Here is a 21,152-nt window from a genome sequence, read left to right as displayed (position 1 = left end):
AGTGGTGAGTGAGTGAGTCAGTCAGTGAGTCAGTCAAAAGTTCAGTGAGGGCTTTCACCTTTGTATATATATAGATTGCTTTTTTTCAGAAGAGTCACAGTCTCCTGCTCCATGGTTACCATGCATTTCTATGTTAGGAACAAGTACCAGATTATAAAACCTTCTGCCATCTTAAAAACAGCCCGCCATGTCTCAACATCTCCCTTTGGTCCTGTAGACACATGTCAAGGACCTAGGGATGTGATGGTTATACTTACCAGGGTCCCCGCTGACAGTCGGTCCTCCACTGAAGTCAGTGGCATCTTGCTTTAGTACAGTAAAGTGAGAAGCCGCCGCTACAGAGGAGTAGACGAGTTGTCAATGTGGACCTAGTAAGAAAAACCACATCATCGGGTCCCTGTCATGTTCCCACAGCACTTTAACTGAGGGTGCTGTGGGGACATGACAGGGTAGCATATGCTGTGTTTTGTCATTGGTATCAGAAAAATTATTTTTTCCTCCTGGTTGGCCAGGTTTCCCATAGGCCACGGGCAGGTTTAACCCCCCATGTGGGGGCCATGTAAGAAAGTCATTTTCTACTCATTGGTTTGGAGACATTCTTACTTATAAATATCTATCTATCTGTTCCATCTGGTCTCTGAACTATGGGAGGGGATGGCATATGCCAGCACTAGTGAGGAGGGAACTTTTGAAAAGTTTTTTTGTTCCGTTCAGTCCGAATAAGTTCTAACTGAACCAGAAGTTCACCAAAGCCGTAAAACTGGTGTATAATTCTGTCTTAGAGCCATAAAAGCACTGCATAACACTGTGTTACAATGGGCTTTTATGGCTCTAAGACAGTGTTATACACCAGCGTACAGGACAAGTATTGAACAAACCGAACCAGTAGAACCCAGTTTTGGGTAGAACTTTGCTAAAAGCTGGGTTTGGGTTTATGCTGAACTGAACTTTTAGCTAAGTTTGACCCAAAACAGGGTGCTACAGGTTCGGTACGCTCAACACTGGCCAGCACCAGCAGGAGGGAACTGCTGCTTTACAGTATATATCACTAAAAGGTAAGTAATAAAAGTAACTTTCGTGCATCATTTAGCATTAATCAACTTTCTGCCACATTTAAAGCAGAACTATATTAACCTGAGCCCAACTCACTCAAGCAGTGTTTATTCTGTCCACCCTAAAAGCACAGTAGACAGCAGGGGATGGAGCTGAGCGACCACCTCATCATTAGGCAGCACAATGACTGCTGTGTAATTCAGTTCTGTACCGCCGGCCAGCCCAGTAATTTACTGCTATAAATGTGCAGAGATCTGCATGTACCGCCATAGAATAATGAGAACAGTTATGTGTACTGGGACAGGAAATAGCTCGCTGCATGTTTTATTTACCTCTTCCATGTTTATTCTGTACATGCAATCAGAGAAAATTGGGTACGCCGTAAACAGGCAAAGTGAATGAAATTACACATTATTAAAGCAGCGCATTCTGCCACTTCCCATCCGTCAGCCCAGCTGCAGTGTGGATGTGTGCAGGATGTGAACTATTGATAGTGTTACCTGGGGGGATTAGGAATGCACAACATCAAAAATCCAGACTGGTACAAACTCCAAGCTCCAAGATCGATGAGGATCAGGCTCGTACGGAGGCTTGTCCTTGAGATTGAGAAGACGCTTCCGTTAACATTTTCTAGCCTGAGCGTATAAAGGAAATATATATAGTCAATGTAAAGTTGTAGCAGAGTTGGATTTCTAATGTAACTGTTTGGAGTCCAATGTAACACTGCGTATAAACTAACCTGTCAAACTCAGGTTATCTATCTATCTATCTATCTATCTATCTATCTATCTATCTATCTACCGGTATCTATCTATCTATCTATCTATCTATCTATCTATCTATCTATCTATCTATCTATCTATCTATCTATCTATCTATCTATCTATATCCTATCTATCAGTCTATCTATCTCTATATACTATATCTATCTATCTATCTATCTATCTATCTATCTATCTATCTATCTATCTATCTATCTATCTATCTATCTATCTATCTATCTATCTATCTACCACGCCTTCTCTTTGTCTGTCTGATGGAGATGAATGATGCTGCAGTGCATATGCTCAACCACCACTCTATTCATATGAGGTAACACGGGCCCCCCTTTCTTGTTGTTTCCTGTGGGGGAGCCCAGCGGTCAGACCTCTACCAAATCAGACACTGCTCACCTATTCTGTACATAGGAAATTGTTTAAAATCTGGTACCACCCCTTAAAGGTGTTGTTGCAAGATCACTTGCTGATTGGTTTGGGGCTTCACTGTTGAGACCCCTGCTGACCTCCTGAATGGGGGCCCCTTGTCCCCCATCCTCTGCACTTCAGAATTACTGCAACCCCCACAGGGAGGAGGAAACAGAATAGAGTGCAAGTCATGTAAGCACCCTGGTACTCCATTCCAGGACTGCAAAGGTATATAAACATTCAACTTAAAAATAAAAGGTAGTAATTAGAGATAAGCGAGTATACTCGCTAAGGCTAACTACTCGAGCGAGTAGTTAGCCTTAGCGAGTATGCTCGCTCATCTCTAGTAGTAATGAGTAAGTAGTTACCAGGTAAACAAAAGAAAATGATTACAATCAAAGCTCCAACTAGTTGTCAGCTCATTAAGTGTAGTGCTGATTGTTGTATTGAAACCGGAATTTACAGTCAACCCGATATACAATGGCTACTAGACGTGTCCAGGCTGACCATATATGATTAGGGACCTCTGTTCTTGAGATCAGCGGAGGTCTCAATGGTGAGACCCCCAACCAACCAGCAAATTTATTCTCTGCCCTGTGGATAGGGGAAAACTTGCAATCTTGGCACGGCCCCTTTAAGCATCCACTAATATAATTCATACTCTTTTTGAAACTTTTTTTCTTCTTTTGTGTCACTTTCCTTAAAATACAGTATATTTTATGTGCTTCTTCTGGGTCATTTACATGAAGTATCATCATTTCACAGCTCTTCATAAGTTACTGGAACAATATAGAAAAGAGATGCAGACAAGAAAGCACCTAATGAAGCAAACCATGTTAAGAATGACTGTAAGCGTTCATCCTTTATTGGCCACCAAATGTGTATTGAGAGACTCACATTGTTGCAATCTTCTTAATATGCAACGGTGGTAAACGGTACAATGTTTTCCCCGATGTTTATAGTCAACCACATTGCTCACTCATTCACATGGGTTTGAGTTTTAATTTTCTTTACCAAAAAGTAACAATGAAAATTCCCAATACAGCCGTCTGGCATGATAGATTATATGCAGAATGCTGGCTTGCCAAGCTGAATTTTTCATTTTCCTGGACAATATGCCCAAAAATCACACAATTAACATTTTTTACAGGAACATTCTTTAAACCATGATGACCGATAAAGTTATATTAGTTATAAACGTCTACAGGTCAGATAATGATATGAACTCATTCCCAGCCTTTACTGTGAGCTGTGAAATGATGAGAATTACAATCATAGTAACCTGATCAAGGATCGACAGCCTCAAAAAACTCCTAAGATTTTTTCAAAAAATTCCCCAATTTTTGCGGATTACTCAGGAATGTATGGGCAGTTGGCAACCCCGCATTGAAGGATGCTGTAATGCAGTGGCAATTTAAAGGGAATGGATTGCCTTTTTTTTTTTTTACTCATTAAAAACAGATAATGATACATATTCCATTTTTCTAATCTATTTTTATTTTCTGATTGTAGATTTTCTTTTATTCTATTGTCTGTAGATGATTATGGGGGCTAGGACTACCATTTTGCCTCTGCTGCAAAGACATGCTTTACAGCAGCATTAAGAAATAGGCTTTGCGACAGAAATTATGGACCATTCACACAATGAACAGGAGCTGACCCATTGACTTTTATGAGAGACTGTTCTGTTTTGTTTTTTTTTAATATACAGATAATAACATTGGAAATATATATTAAAAAAAAAAAAAAAAGTATGTTTAACATACAATAGGTTATTTAAAGGGCCACTCTGGCAAAAACACATTTCTATCCCTGCCCCCCCCCCCCCCTCCCCCGACCTGAATGTCATTCACACTCTGGATGCCTCTGTGCAGTATATTGCAGTCATTTCCAGGCAGTGCAGCCTCCTGTCAGATACTTATCAGACACCTTCTTGATGTTAAGATTTTTGCTTTCCTTATTGTGTGTTACCAATCTCATGATGCACAGCAATATATAGGCAGCTAGAGACTGTACCATCTCTGCTGCAGGGAAAACACTGCCACTCCATTCTGTATCCACCTAAATAAACTGCAGACTATAAGTAAACAATCAGGAGGATGAGCTGTGATCTCCTCTATTATATTTGTGTGACAGGAGCTGTGATAAGACTGTCTGTGTCCCCCTCTAAAGAGCTCGTGTGGTAGGGTCCTTGCAACATCATTACACAGCTATTATGCTGACTATAAAGCTGACTAGTTTGAAAGTTCATAAAGCAAACTAAATCTGAGCTGGACAGAATTGAGATCATTTGACCATCTTGGGGGAAATAGACAAGGACTTTCAGATGGAAGGGAATAACTAACAAAGGTAATACTAGCTACTTTATATATTGGGGGACTAGTTACAAAGTGAATGAAAAGCATTTTCATCAGAGTGTCCCTTTAAGCTTTTCTTCTCCGTATATATTATACAGGAAAGCACTTTTATAAGGGGTTTCCACACTGGTATTCTAAAATACTTTCATACACAAGAAGTGTTATGAGAAAAAACAACTCCAATATCCCCTCACATGATTAATCAAAGCTATAAATAATACTAAACCAAGCATTTTTATTGCTTTGTACGTAAATTAGATTATTTTAGTAGGCAATGGGAAAAAGTATTTCAGTCTTAGCCATTCTGGAAAAAATCAGTTCTGGGTCTATAGCCAGTGGCATACATAGAAGAGATGGGGCCCCATAGCAAAAACTTAAATAAGCCTCCCCATTATGGTGCCCATTTTGCCACCACATCCAGAGCAAGAGGGCATGGTGTTTGTATCCCATTCCATGCCCTTTAAAATGACAATTGGGCAAATTCTGTACCTACCTGTTTGCTAACAATGCAGTTTTACTATTCAGTGATGTCCTGGTCCTATATATGTCTTCATTGCCCAGTACAAAAAGGGATAATGCAATCAGAGCTGGGGCCCTCTCTCCAGAACCCAACAGAAGTCACATGGTCTGCCTCTATGGATTTGTGAATTGGCTGAGCTATAGCTGTGATTGGTTCTTCGAGTGCTGCTCAGTCAATCAATGCGGCGCTCAAGGAACCAATCATAGCCATTGCTTCATGGAGGCAGGATTTATGAATCCTGTAACCAGGAAATAATCCTGTGTGGGCAGCCGAGGATTTCTGCAACCGCATTGGGGCTCTGGAAAGCAGCTGGAAAGACTTGGACCAAGCCTGCTGGGTAAGTGGGCACATGGTCTTCCTCTATTATACATATGCCTTTGTTTATAACTACAAATAACTGTACCTCAACAGAAGCAACATTCAATTAACGAATTATACCTGCTATATGTCACTTCACTATACAATGACTCACAAGACACCAGTGATTCGGCAACACCGGGACCAGTAAAGTGCCAGAATATTTGATTTAACAAATCCCGTCCCATGGTCTGATCTTTACAGATTATCTTAGGTTTGTCATAAACATGTTTCTGAAACTACAACTTGGTATCCCATGTTTTATACTTATGGTCATCTCCTTATTGTTTGTAGTAACTAACTATCTGCATGTTTGATGGGGGCACGGCTGGCACCAGAAATAGTGTCTTGGCTTGAGAGACCTTTCGAGGGAACACATCGCCTTTGCCTATGTTTTACATGATGATATGATATGAATAAATGCTGAGTTTTATTGGAATCTCCATGGCCTTGGATGACCCTTCCTCTATATGTTATACTTGCAGCCTGCTATAATGCAGTCGAACTATCGGACTATTTGTCAGATGCTGGATTAACTGGAAATCTGTACCGCTGGGGAACTGATGGATGGCGTTTTACTGTACTTACATTTGTAGAAATGCTAGCAATGATGTCTGGGAAGACCTGATCCATCATATTACTTTTCATAAAACTGTTTGTCTTAGATTTTCATTCACTTTCATAAAATGCATTCCAGAGACATAAATCCATAGTAATAACTGTAGTTATGGCCAGTGGCCTATATTCCCCTAATTGAAAATAATCAAGGGTGTGTTACATTGCAGTCATGATGAGTCCCAGGAATGTGGTTTAGACACTGCTGTGCAACTTTTGAGACAATTTTCATGACTTTTTACTATTTAGATGATTCATAGGCATAATAGCGTAATATCTAGATGATAAATAGGCTTACCAATATTACCTAGAAAATGGGCCAGCTTTTTTATGAAGCATAACAGGATTCTAATTTGGGATGTATATAAAAATGGGCCTTTTTGGGCAGATATAGACTAAATACATTCAATAGAGAAGCAGCATGGTGGCTCAGTAGTTAGCACTATTACCTTGCAATGCTGTAATTGTACATCCAACCAAAGACAACTTCTGCATGGAACTTGTATGTTCTCCCGATGTTAGCTTTGGTTTTGTTCTATATACTCAAAACATACTGACAGGTTAATTAGGAATTTAAATGAGCACTAGCTCTTCACACTACTTATGCTCATCTAATAGCCTATGAATGTATTACGTGTGAGAAATATAGGCCAAGTCCTATCTTTTCTTACACATAGTAATAACTAGAGTTGAGCGAACATACTCTGCCGAGCTTGATGCTCGTTCGAGTATTAGCGTACTTGATGGTGCTCGTTACTCAAATGAGCATCAAGCCGTGTTTGACCCCGTCCCAGTTTTTGGCTGCTCCCCGCTGTGACATGCCTGTTTTGGCCCCACCCTGCCGCGACGCAGCACGCGTCATTGGCAATTTTTTTGTCTGGCAGGATGGGGAGAGAGAGAACACGAACCAAGAAAGAAAAAAGCTGAGGACCAGCGTCCCACATACAAAAATGCTCGAGTCTCCCATTGTAGTCAATGGGGTTCGTTACTTGAGTAGAGCTCTCGAATTCTACGAAAAGCTCAACTCGAATAACGAGGACCTGAGGATTTGGGTGCTCGCTCATCTCTAGTAATAACGTGTGAGAATCCTGATAGTGAAAACAAAACTGTTGAAATCCATGGTTTTGTTTCGTCCCGTTATGCGGCCGTGATTTTCATGGCTGCATAACAGGACTAAATCATGCCCATCTGTTTAGGCCCTTAGGTTCAACTTCAGCAGCACCTCCAGGTCACTTTGTTCAGCACTGTCTCTCCACAGTGACTCAGCACAAAAAGTTGCCCTCTTAACCAAGGCTCCAGTCTCTAGAAAGTTCCTACTGAGCATGCTCAGTTCCAATGTGCCAAAATTTGGTTCAAAGTTTGGCACAAGCCACAGACCTTTTCTATGGCAACATTTTTAACCCTTTGGGATAGACCCTTACACAAGAAATACAGATTTCTGTTCTAGTGATCTCAACCCATCCTTAAAAACAACATAGTTAGACATTCATTTAAATGGTTGGCATGTCATATTAGATTTCAATGGTTCCATTTCTTGGACTTGCAGCAATCAGTTCATCTCATATATGGCTCTCTTAAGAGAAGGGGTTGTCTTTATGAAATAACCCTTTAAGATTTATCAAAGTTGGCAATTTTTTAACCCTGCTTTTACCCTAATAGCAGTAAGTGCTATACAACATTGTTTAAAAAACTCTGCCGGCAAAGTAAACCAGACGACCATTCCTTCAGTACCCTGTAACAAATATAATGGCTTGAAACATAAATTAGTGCTCTTGCGCGCTGCAGACAAGCATCACCTTAAATGCTGTGCTTTTCGGGCTCATCCAGCATGCAATGGGCTGATGTACACTTCAGATGGAGCTTGAAAGTATCTGCCATCTTTTCCCATCGGCATAAATTAAAACACATAGTAGCATCCCGAGGCAATGTAGCAGAGCTATATGTGTATCAGCATGTTTGATTAGGCAGCATCAACTGAAGGACATGCAATATGTGAGGAACATGTACAAGATCTGTGTGTTTATCCTGGGACTTCAGAAGGGTAATTGAATTGTGTTCTTAGGGAAACATCATCATGGGAATCTTCATTTTACAAAGTGTTCTTACTTCCACCAGACTGAACCATTTAATTTAAGTTTACACTTGGCTCCACGGTAAGACCTCGATGTGCCTGCTCCGTATCGCCTTGTATGTTCTCTGATAAGTGGAAGTACGTTCAGCGGCACATCCTTGGGGCCCTACAAGCCTTGGAATATATAATCTTTATTCTAAAACAAGTAACGTAACGGGGGAAGCAGCTGGTGGCAGGAACGCATTCATTTATGTCTACCAGACGGAGAATACAATGTTTTACATATGACAGCAAAACACCCATCCAGTATCTCACACAGAGAACAAGAAAATATCATCTTTACTGGGAGGGATTAAAGAGATATTCCCATCTTAGACATTTACGGTCTATTTACATGATATCCCTTAACCCCTTGAGGACCAGGCTGTTTTGTACCTTAAAGACCAGGCACTTTTTAGTGGTTTTACTGCCCTCTATTTCTTCATTCAGATACCACAATTATTTCTGCTGCGTTTATTTTTTTTTCTGCGACCCATAGGGCTATTTTTTTTATATCTTTTTTGCTGCATTTTTCCATTTTTTTTAGTTTTAATTGGGGGTAAAAAGCTAAAATAGGATTTTTTTAACATTTATAATTATTTTTTTCATTAGAATATTTACGCTACAATAAAGAAAGGGAACGGGTTCCTCATTTTGTTTCGAGCATTTTGATATATAATATATGTATGGTTTTGGATTACAGGGCGCATACAGAGACGGTTTTGGTGGGCATCAGCATTGGGTTATTTATTTTATGTATATATTTTTATTTTATTCTCTAATTTTTTTTACTTATTTAGGTAATTCCAGGATTAGCGGCGGCGAAATTTCAGACGGAATTTCCGTGGCAAATTCGCCCTGTGTGAACCCAGCCTAAGGCCTAATGCACACGGCGAAAATCTGTGGTGTTTCACTGCAGCTATTAGGTTCTATTGAACCTAATGGCTCAACATACATGCTGCAGAATTCAACAGCATGTCCTATTTGCCGCTGGTATACCCGCGGACGGCTTCCATTATAGTCAATGGAAGCCGCCCGTCACACTATACTTCCGCTGTGGCACAGTATAGCGTGAATATGCATCGTGCCCACCACTTGTCACGTCATATGACATTGCCGGCGGGTCATGTGACACTGCCGGCGCATCATGCGCTGTACTGCGCATGCGTGCCGGAGTGTCATGCGGGACTTCAGGCAGCGGATCCGGAGGTGAGTATGAGGAATTTGGGGGAGCGCCATGACGTACTCAGCTGGGGTAATCCGCTTGCGGAGCCCATCACGGCTGTGGGCATAAGGCCTTAATTTGGTGAAACTAAATCTATACACCAGAGGCAACCAAAGTCATTTTTCCATAGCTTTCAAAGTGACTGATAATGCTGGCAACGTCCTGCACCAGGAGAAGCCCAGAAGATACAGGAGGGATTGTGCTTATTACTCATAGATACATGTAGGTGTTATTTTATTATTTGGGCAGGGTGTTTGCGCAAAATGATAAAATTGTTATTTGTTTTATATAGTTTTCTGTTACTTTATCAACATATTACAAAGTTTGTTGCAGAATTGCTCATCATACTTTTTTGACCAAGTTCCAGAAAAGGTGATTCATCAATTATTCATAAGTGCCGTGCAATAAAACCAGGTCAGACAAGTCATGCGCAGTAATTCTCTTAATGACCCTTTTTATGCATTTGCACATTTTGTGGAAATTAAAACGAACTTGTTGTGATACCCTCATGAAATGTAGGCACTCAGGAAGGAAAACCAGCAGCTTTTTTTATTAGAGCTTCTACATTCAGATATCTGTGCTTAGATCTATCAGCTCACAGCAAGTCCTTAAAGGGGTTGTCCCGCGGCAGCAAGTGGGTCTATACACTTCTGTATGGCCATATTAATGCACTTTGTAATGTACATTGTGCATTAATTATGAGCCATACAGAAGTTATAAAAAGTTTTATACTTACCTGCTCCGTTGCTGGCGTCCTCGTCTCCATGGTGCCGACTAATTTTCGGCCTCTGATGGCCAAATTAGCCGCGCTTGCGCAGTCCGGGTCTTCTGCTTTCTTCTATGGAGCCTCTCGTGCAGGATGCCGGCTCCGTGTAGCTCCGCCCCGTCACGTGCCGATTCCAGCCAATCAGGAGGCTGGAATCGGCAATGGACCGCACAGAAGAGCTGCGGTCCACGGAGGAAGAGGATCCCGGCGGCCATCTTCACCGGTAAGTATAGAAGTCACCGGAGCGCGGGGATTAAGGTAAGCGCTCCGGTAAGCTTTCTTTACGTCCCTGCATCGGGGTTGTCTCGCGCCGAACGGGGGGGGGGGGGTTGAAAAAAAAAAAACCCGTTTCGGCGCGGGACAACCCCTTTAATTCTTCCTGTTTCGTGCTCTCTTCTTAAAGAGGCAGAAGTGCTTGCTGTATATTTCACCTTTCTAAATTGTTTGTAGTACGGTTTCAAGCATGAAGAAGGTCTTCTAAATGTGTGTCTTTTACTGGCCATTACTGCTTTATACATGTAAAAAGTAGTTTCAAAGCTTCTGCGCCATATGCTAATTACATCTGTATGATCTGGTGGATATGGCTGGACGTTCAGGCCTCCTGGAGTCATCAGTGTAGACCAACCTCTCGCTCTTTGATTGATGCGGTTGACCTCCTCTGGGTCATCAACAGGCCAATGAAGATGCTGATGGTCCACCCTCTACTCCCCCAACCCTACCTATTAGAGAACCAAAAGAGCTTTCAAAGAGCTTTGCCTAGGATCGGGTTCGGTCCGTCATGCCCCCAGACCAACCACCTCCTTTGTTTATGCTGCAATGGGAAGCTGATCTGGGCCTTTGCCTCTCCTCTGTGCAATGACGTGTATCTTTGTGCTCATCCACAAAGTCTCCCTTAGTCCAGATAGTGTAGAGTCCCTTCCCATTTGCATGCCCTTATCCCCACTGTTGTCCCCTTTTGTTCGAGATGTGGTGAAGCAGAGTGCTCCTTTTTTCATATCTTCCGGTCTTGCAAGGCCCTGACTACTTTCTAGGATAAGGCTCAACAGGTTACTCAGAGGATTGCTGGACTCCCTTAACTGTATGTAAACAGTTGATTTTGCACCAGTTATTCATGACTGCGAGAGCCTGCATTGCCTTGTTCTAGAAAAAAGACTATCCTCTTACGATGTCACTGTGGTTTTCTAAAATTACAGTGTCATGCATAGGGAAGACCTTACATCTTCTCTCCATGACTCATGACAGATTCTACAAAACCTGATAGTGTTAGTTAGAGTTTTAAAACTGCTCAAAGTAGTTTCCTTCTTTCGGGATTCTACTGGAATGTTTTCCTCCTTGACATGGGTCTTAGTACCTGTTGGCTTACTCAGGTTCTCCCCTTTCACCCCCTTTTTTCCTACTCTTATTTCTCTCTCTTTTCCTTCTTTCATTTCTTGCTCTTCCTTCCTTCTCCATGTATTCTATCTTATGACTATTCCCCTAAAACCCTGGAACGGTGCCAGGGGATGGGTTGTAGGGAATAGTTGCTCAATATCAGTTTGTCTCTGGTCTTTCCTCTCAAATCAATGTATTTCTATTTGCTACTTGGATCTATGCCTCCATTTTGGGTTGTAGTTGGGTTCTTTCATATTTGCCTTCGATTTTGCTGAGGGTTCTGTCCTTCTCTGTGTCCGTTTTAGTTCTTCAGTTAGTAATTAAAGAGTTAAAAAAGATGCTGTTTTGAAACAGCACATGCACAGAAGATCCTGATCTGTTGTAGTCCGACACACTGGGCTTTTTTTTTTGCACATGCGCTGGTCCCACTCTGACTTTTGGGGCATCGGCGTCTACATTGGCCTATGGGTTACACAGGGGATGTCATCCACACCAATCATAGGGAGAGACTGGGGTACACAGAAGACTCCAGACAGCTGGAACGGTCCAAGTATCCCACCATACCATCCAGATGTTAGCATTTGGTATGAAAGTTTTAAAAGTTTAGAAAGGTGAAACCTTTTAGATCCCAACACTCTTCAGTGTATACATGACTGTATGGAGATAAAGCAATTAAAATGGGTTTCTTTTTCTATTTGCTGCAAATAACCATATACATGAACAGAAATGTCGGATTAATCAATGTAAGAGAATGGTTGTACAGTCGTAGAGGCTAGGCTCATCCTTGGAACATTCTTTTATTGCTCCAATGCATTTGAAACCAATTAAGCAACTTTGCATAGAGTCTTGATTGAAAATATAATCACTCATGACATGCCAGAAGGTAAGGAAGAAACTCTTCTTATGGCTCCCCTCCAGGGTTTCTGCTTGGCATTTAAGAGTGGTGGAAGACATAGACAGTAGATCGGTTGCTGCTGTTGTCAAAGCAACTGTACAATGCCAGAAGTCGCTCCTGTATAGTTAAGGCTTCTGGCATAATCTTTTTGCCTTGGCAACAGTAACTCTGATCTTCTAACAGGAGACGTAGTCAGAAGGAAATCTGGAGTTGAACTTTGAAACTGTTGCAAAAAAATGAATCAATGGTGAGTTTCACAAAAGCGCATTACGGCCACATTTCTGGATTTGTAATATGGATATGTGTAGGGGCCATCCCATAGGGTTTACTGACCTATGTTGGTGACAGCTGGGGTCAGTAAGCCCTGCGGTCAGACTGGGTGGGACACAAGTTCATATGGCAGACACAAAAATGGCACCATATTACACTCATGCTAAATATGGGAAAAATAAATGATAAAATGGGACTTAACGTAAAAAATATAGAATACATAGTCATCGGAAAAGAAGGAACTTGTAGCACATAGCAGCACAACAAGAAAATTAATCCTCATTCCAGGATAGCTATTTAAAACATGATATTAATAGAGATGAGTGAACGTGCTAGTTTAGAGCAATTACTCGATCGAGCATCGCTTTTTTCAAGTAACTGCCTACTCAGGCGAAAAGATTCGGGGGCGCCGGGGTGGAGTGGGGGGTAGCAGGGGGGAGCTCTCTCTCTTTCCCCCCACTCCCCATCGCAACCCTCCGCTCACCCCCGGCGCCCCCCGAATCTTTTCGCCCGATTAGACAATTACTCGAAAAAGCGATGCTCGATCGAGTAATTGCTCTAAACAAGCGCGTTCGCTTATCTCTAGATATTAATCATTTAAACCCATTAAAGAAGTGGCCCAGTTTGGTACTTAAGAACACAACAATTTTGGGGATTTTCATCTCCACTTTTCAAAGCTGTAACTTTTTTTATTTTTCTGTCAACTTGAAATTTTGGGGACGTGGTGGTGGAGGGGGCAACAGGGTGCATGAATACATCAAAAATACGCTGCAGCACGGAATTCCGTCGGTCGGCAGAAATCCCCATAATGAATTATAATGTTTAAATAGAGCCAGCTGTCTTCTTTTCCCAAGCACCGGACGCAGGTAAACTCCTTCCCTTTTTTTCAGCTCCCATAGGAGTCTATGGGAGCCTCCAGCATTTTTCATCAAAAAATAGGGCAAGACCTATCTTTTGATGTAGCATGAAAAACCAATGGCCAAAAACAGTCGCTGATTTGCTGATTTGATGTTTTGACCGTGCAATTTTTTACACTCCCCTGTGAATGAATGCATTGGAATCCAATGCTTCACATGGTTGCGATTTTCGGCTAACATTTTATCGCGGCAACGTAGCCATGTAATAATGCTTGTGTGAATGAGCCTTAATACGGATGCAGGTGTCAAAAAAGCCCGCTAATCCATTTACATATTGCTATCCCATGACTTTTGGCACATCAGTGTAATGCAAAATAAGGCAATAAGAAAAAGAGAATTTGTAGCCACATGCCTTATTATTAAGATACACAAAAAACTGGGGGGAAAGTAACATAAAAGAAAACTGCAACATAAAAGAAAACCGCTATTTACTCTTCGGTTTACAAAGGATCTCTAGTCTTTACTGTTCCTAGAGAATAAACTAGTAAGGTAGCAATATCAAGAGTAATATGAATTGCTATTAGCGCACAGCAGCACAATAAATCAATACTCCCTCGCTTTGTATTTATGGATGTTAGATTGTTATCACAGATTAATTCTGTTCAGGTGACTCGGGAGGGTTGGAATTGTATGCAACCCTTGTCGGCTTTATCATAAATAATGTTGCGCCCATAACTAAGACTCAGCCGGAGATACAGTACGATGCCGCATTGGTAAATAACTATTGTGTAAAGCTGAAGGCGGTGAATCACTTTGGAAAATCTTCTATAACGTATGCGCCTGGCTTCCAGGACATGAATATAATGGTAAATAAATTGTTTCGGAGCATTTCTGTCTCTGCCTTGATATTTCTGCCAGCATGGGAGGTTTATAAGAGAGAAAGGCGAAGAGAACAAAGCTCAACTCTCAGACGACACAGCATTGCTTTATAGTCTGTATCCATGGAGATACATAGGTCTGCGTAGGAGCTGTGTATAGAAAATAGCATAAAATAGGATATACCGTACGATCATAGGAAGGGAAGTTTTATCCTGTACTGTTGGAATGACATGACTAAGAATATATTGTACAATTGTATTGCATCGAGCTGAGCTGCAGTACTATTCACAAAGCATGGACAAGAGTGGGAAAAATACTGTCTCTAATCTTATACAAACCATGGAAATGGGCATGGAAAATGGAAAAGAATTAGTTTTTGTTTTTTTATATATATTGATGAGCTGTTGAATATTTTGAAAAGTTTGGGGCATTTTCCACCATTTTGCTTAAAGGGGTTTTCCAGTGAAATATTATTGATGACTAGAGTTAAGCGAACATGCTCGTCCGAGCTTGATGCTCGTTCGAGTATTAGCATACTCCATGGTGCTCGTTACTCAAGAGAGTACCACGCCGAGTTCGACCAAACCCCGTTTTGACCCCTCACCGTATTACCACTTCCTGCTGTGACGTGCCAGTGTATGCAAGTCCACAGCAGGATGTGACTTGCTGGGGAAGAGAGAGAGGGAAAAAAGCTCGGCACCCAGAGGGTCCAATACAAAAATGCTCGAGTCCCCCATTGACTTCAACGGGGTTTGTTACCCAAATAGAGCTCTCGAATACTACGAAAAGCTTGACTCGAATAACGAGCACCCGAGCATTTTGGTACTCGCTCATCTCTATTGATGACCTATCATCAGGATAAGTCATCAAGAGTTGATCGACCGGGGTCCGCCCCCTTGGCCCCGACTGATCAGCTGAGTAGGCGCATGCTGTCAGCGCTGCAATAGCACAGAGGTTTATTGCGGCTTGAGCCTCTTTTAAGCATTTTGGGGGTGGTGCTTACTGTGGTGATGTCACAGAGGCAAGGGCTTAGTGATGGCTGTGACTTATCTTTTTGAAGAGGGGACTGGGGAAGCCCTCTTCCCTCTTAAGGTGCTTTTATATGCAGCGATTATCATTCAAAAAAATCGCTCAAATGAAAAAAAGTGAGCGATAATCGTTCAAGGGGTTGTCCCGCGGCAGCAAGTGGGTCTATACACTTCTGTATGGCCATATTAATGCACTTTGTAATGTACATTGTGCATTAATTATGAGCCATACAGAAGTTATAAAAAGTTTTTTACTTACCTGCTCCGTTGCTAGCGTCCTCGTTCCCATGGAGCCGACTAATTTTCGGCCTCCGATGGCCAAATTAGCCGCGCTTGCGCAGTCCGGGTCTTCTGCTCTCTTCAATGGAGGCGCTCGTGCAGAATGCCGCCTCCGTGTAGCTCCGCCCCGTCACGTGCCGATTCCAGCCAATCAGGAGGCTGGAATCGGCAATGGACCGCACAGAAGAGCTGCGGTCCACGGAGGAAGCAGACCCCGGCGGCCATCTTCAGCAGGTAAGTATGAAGACGCCGGACCGCCGGGATTCAGGTAAGCGCTGAGCGGTTTGTTTTTTTAACCCCTGCATCGGGGTTGTCTCGCGCCGAACGGGGGGGGGGTTAAAAAAAACAAAAAAACAGTTTCGGCGCGGGACAACCCCTTTCAGTCTAACTGTGAGTTAACTACTGAAAGATGAGCGCTGCGGAATAAGTTGGCCCTTTACAAATAAAGATTATTATATTATTATTAGATGGAGCTAATACCTCTGCAGCGCCACCTATTGGATGGCAGCATTCCTTCAACTCAATGTGACTTTTTAACAAGTCTTAACAATGATTGGGAATAGGAAACCAAGCCAGAAAACCATAGATGGACAGTGAAACACTAAACAAGAAGTGAAAGATTCTCGATGTTGAATCTAGCAGGCTGCTTGAGCCGGGATGGGATGCTGATGAAGTCACCAGCTTGCTTGCTCATGCAAGCAAAAATCATGCAGTTCTCGTTCATCTAGAAGGAGCTCTACAGACATATCTGTGATTGTGTTGTGCTGCTTTAATGATGTTGAGATCTGTTGCCCCCATCCTATAATAGGATGTATTGTAGATCAACACAAAGACAAGGTTATCAATATAAAGGTCTGGCACAAAAGTCATTAATTCTAAGAACTGTAGAAAGAAACAGGGGCATCCTTTACGATGTGAAAAAAGACAATTCATTCACCAAAAAGGAAGGGTTCTTTACAGTCTGAGCAGTAACATTTTGGAATACCAAGAGTTTGTAATGTCTGATACACAGAGAGCATTTAAAATAAGTCAAAACATTTATCTGATGACTAATGATATTGAATGTTATAATTAACATAGTGATGAATGATTTTTAATGAATCCTGGGAAAGTATCCGACTACCACGTAGGGTCAGGAAGGATTTTTTTCCCTATGAGGCAAAATTAGATCCAGCTGACCCGGAGGTTTTGTTTTACTTTGCTGTGGCTCAAACAGCTAAGTCTAAGAAAGGTTGATGGACAAGTGTCCTCTTTCAGCATAAGTAACAATGTAACTACAGTGTGTAATATAAATAGCAAAGGGGGAATCCGATCTTTGTTGTCTCAGGGCCACCGGTTGTCCATCACAGTCTAGCAGCTTGTCTTTCATCACTTGATTATTGAGTTGCAGAAGAGTTACATATTTCAGCAGTAGCACATTCCACGTACTCAGTAAACTGGTGCAGATGGTGCCAGGTCATGGTTTGATGAGTCCCGTACAAAGACCTGAACATACCTACTATATGCCAACTCACTGCTGAATGCTGAACGCTGTACTGATGATCAGGCTTGGTCTCAGGAGATTTCTAAAGGCATTTTTAAGATTATAACCTCCTCAGGTTCTAAAATCTAATTAACTCACACAATTATATATCTTTTCATCTTACTCTGCACCTAGTCATAATTCTTGGTCATGGCTCTTCATCCATCAAAGTATATCTTCTACTCAAGTATCTATCAATCACTTATAAACAATTTAATATTTAATTGCACTCAGCTCTCTTATGTTATAGGGCTTTTCTGGGCAACCTCAGGATAGGTCATCAATAGTTAATTTCCGGGATACCCGGCAATGAGCTGATCGCCTGGCCCGCTATCAGTGCACCATGGAGAACAGAAACAGAAGTGTCTTAGCTGGCTTCACTTCCATTGAAATCAATGGAAACTGAATCCAGCTATTACACTTCCAGCACTTCCACCTCCAACACCAGGGACGGATGTGGAAGTGTAATAGGGTAGGGCATCAATAGTTTTTGCCCATAAAACCCTATAAATGCTATCTACCAGTAGTTCTGGTTGGGTTTGATAGATATGCTATGTTCAAATACAGTATATACCTTAAAGGGGTTTTCCAGACATTTACTATTGTTGACCTATCTTTAGGATAGATCATCAATAGCTGATCAGTGGAGGTCCATCACTCAACATCCTCGCCGAACAACTGATTATTCGGCCCGCTATTAGTGCAGCAGGACTGCTGGTCAGAGCTGTAAGTCTAATAGAAGGCTTCACTTTCATTGAAATCAATGGGAGCGAATTGATTTTAATGGGAGCAAAGCCTTCTATTGCACTTCTGGCTCTGACCACTCATGGGGGTGTCTAGCCCTGTGGCTCTGACAGCGGGCCAGGTGATCTGCTGGTTGGTGGGGATCCTAAACAACAGACCCCTGCCAATCAACTATTGATGACCTATGCTGAGAATAGGTCATCAATAGGAAATCCCCAGAATATACCTTTAAAGAAGTAGTATTCCAGGAGTATGTTAACAGCCCAGCGGGCTGCACCAAGCTATTTTTGCAGCTCCCACATCTATGGGTTATGAAAGCAAAGAAAGATAGCCTACCTAGCTCTTTCCATATTCACAACTCCTCCGGCCACTACATACAGCTAGGAGGGATCAGAAAAGGTCAGATCTTGAGATAGGTATGGTTCCCAGAAGTGGGATTAGCATCTGTAAGGCTTTCATGGCATATTCTTTGGATATATGCCATAAAAGTCCAAGATGGACATACTGTAACATCTTATAAGCTTCATAAACTAAGTTATGATGCTTATAGGACAGGGAATATGGATTCCAATTAGTGTACTTTTTATACTTACCCAGCACCTCATCTCCTTGCTATCCCCCCTGGAGGTTAGCACTTGGTCTGTGAGTGTGGCTCTTTCCTTCAATCAGGGTGCATGAACTCCCATAGAGAGTAGTGTTGCGCACCAAGCGTTGACTTCCAGGGGTGATTGCAAGGGGACATGAAGTCAGATAAGTATAACAAGTACACCCCCAGACTCCACGTTCCTTGTCCTATAGGGACCTTAACTTTGTTTATGGTGTTTATAGGATATGACAGGTTCCCTTTAATGTCTTCATGCTATCCATGTTCTACATTTTAGTGCAATTTCATACATTTAATATCATTTTGTTTTTGCAATTTTGAATTATTTTAGAGATGACCTGTTGGCTCTGTTGACATGTCTGCTTTAAAAAATGACTTGCATTCGCCATAAAATAACAATTCTGAAACATTTTTTTCTGTTATTATATTATTCCTCCTTGAAATCTATGAATAAATTGGCAACTGAGTGTTATTCTTCTGCTTGTTAATCCTGAGGTGCCCCCCTCAACCTACTGACATCCAATCAGTGGTGACAGAAGGAATAACAGAGTATAGGTTTAATGAGTTGTCCTATTTAAATGTATTCAATGTAGAACTCAATCTCCCATTATATTCAATGTCTAAACTATCTTATCTGATTTTGTATTTCAGTGTGAACAATGGAGTTACTAAAACTGCAGCAGAACAACAACTAATGAACATTGGATTTTAGACCATGTCCTTCAAAATTTAAAGATGCCTCTTAACTGATATGTTGCACCCATTGGACAAGAAAATGATCAAGGTACCAGGGAGACAGCTTACAGGAAACACTGTCTAGAAGACTGCAGAAGCTATGGCCTCAAAGGTGTCATGTTTATATATTCTGACAGTTGTGTGTTGGGCCAGCGCTCTTTGGTACTTAAGCGTCACCCGTCCAACCTCCAACTACGCAGGTTACAGGCTCAACAAAATAGTCATATCTCAAAAGAACATTTCCTTTGGCAATATTAGAACTCGACCTATAAACCCTCATTCATTTGAATTTGTTATTAACGAACCTGAGAAATGTGAAAACAACGGGAGTCCTTTTCTGGTCATTCTGATAAGCACAACCCACAAGGAGTTTGATGCAAGGCAAGCAATTCGAGAGACATGGGGCAACGAAAGCAACTTCAAGGGGATTAAAATTGTTACACTTTTCCTCCTCGGCAAAAATGCTGATCCTGTTTTGAATCAGATGGTGGAGCAAGAAAGCCAGATATTTCATGATATTGTTGTAGAAGACTTCATAGATTCTTACCATAACCTGACCCTCAAAACACTGATGGGAATGAGATGGGTGGCTACATTCTGCTCGAAGGCCAAATATGTCATGAAAACAGACAGTGATATTTTTGTAAATATGGACAACCTGATATACAAACTACTGAAACCAACCACCAAACCTAGAAGAAGATACTTCACTGGTTACGTCATCAACGGAGGACCTATAAGGGATGTCCGCAGCAAATGGTACATGCCAAGAGACTTGTACCCAGAGAGTAACTATCCGCCTTTTTGTTCGGGAACTGGATATATATTTTCTGCAGATGTGGCAGAGCTCATTTATAAAACTTCCCTCCATACAAGACTTTTACATCTGGAGGATGTATATGTTGGCTTATGCTTACGAAAACTGGGAATACACCCGTTTCAAAACAGTGGTTTTAATCACTGGAAAATGGCCTACAGCTTGTGTCGCTACCGTAGGGTCATTACGGTTCATCAGATAGGGCCTGAGGAAATGCACAGGATTTGGAATGACATGTCAAGCAAAAAGCATCTGCGATGTTAAACTTTTTTTTAGTATGTTGTTTTTTTTGTTACTAGGACGAATAAAGGCCGGTTGTAAAAAAAAAAAAAAGAATAAAAAACTAAAAAGATGACTTTTCTACGACTTTTTTCACTTTTGCTGGCCATTAAAGACTGAGACACCAGTTTCTCATCAAATGTAAAAACTTTTGAGGATAGTTCTGTCTCTGATGACTTGAAAATACAATCTGGACTCAACACCACATCACAATCTGTGTATCATTTCAATGAGTGCAATATCAAGTATTCAGAATTTAACCTGTATTAGCCATTTGTGTCTCCATGTGATATTTGACTGTACTGAGAATGTTCTATGTGCTTAGCTCAGATTCCACTCGCGAGGAGATACATTGTGTATTATTGTACTTTTAACAATGTTTCCAATTCTGCAGAATTTGAAAAAAAATGACCTTCTAAAATCACATATTCATATCATACTCCAAACACATCAGCATCAAGAAATTCTATAGTAGCAAATCTTATTGTATAATGCTCAAGGACACACATAGAAATAGTTGGGTACCATAGCAAGTCTGAATGGGTCCCAACCCCATAGAGAATGCTGTAAAACATGCCATGCTTTCATGATATATAGAACAAGCTCTATTTTTCACACTTAGAGCTGCACATATTTTGCTTCAGATCACATGATCATAAAATTAAAGGGGCTTTGCTAAGTTATA

General features: G+C 41.4%; 1 protein-coding gene across 1 annotated transcript in view; it reads left to right on the top strand.

The window, feature by feature from the left end:
• Positions 1-21,152, top strand: part of B3GALT1 (beta-1,3-galactosyltransferase 1) — a 339,720-nt gene that overhangs the window by 318,450 nt on the left and 118 nt on the right. The window contains exon 4 of the mRNA XM_066577413.1: positions 19,288-21,152. This exon is cut by the window's right edge and continues 118 nt beyond it. Within this exon, the coding sequence (XP_066433510.1) occupies positions 19,472-20,452 (981 nt within the window). The 5' untranslated portion in view covers positions 19,288-19,471 and the 3' untranslated portion in view covers positions 20,453-21,152. The remainder of the gene's footprint in view (positions 1-19,287) is intronic.

This window comes from Eleutherodactylus coqui, chromosome 8 (assembly GCF_035609145.1).
Source record: "Eleutherodactylus coqui strain aEleCoq1 chromosome 8, aEleCoq1.hap1, whole genome shotgun sequence".
Taxonomy (NCBI): domain Eukaryota; kingdom Metazoa; phylum Chordata; class Amphibia; order Anura; family Eleutherodactylidae; genus Eleutherodactylus; species Eleutherodactylus coqui.
This window is presented reverse-complemented; position numbering and strand designations above follow the sequence as displayed.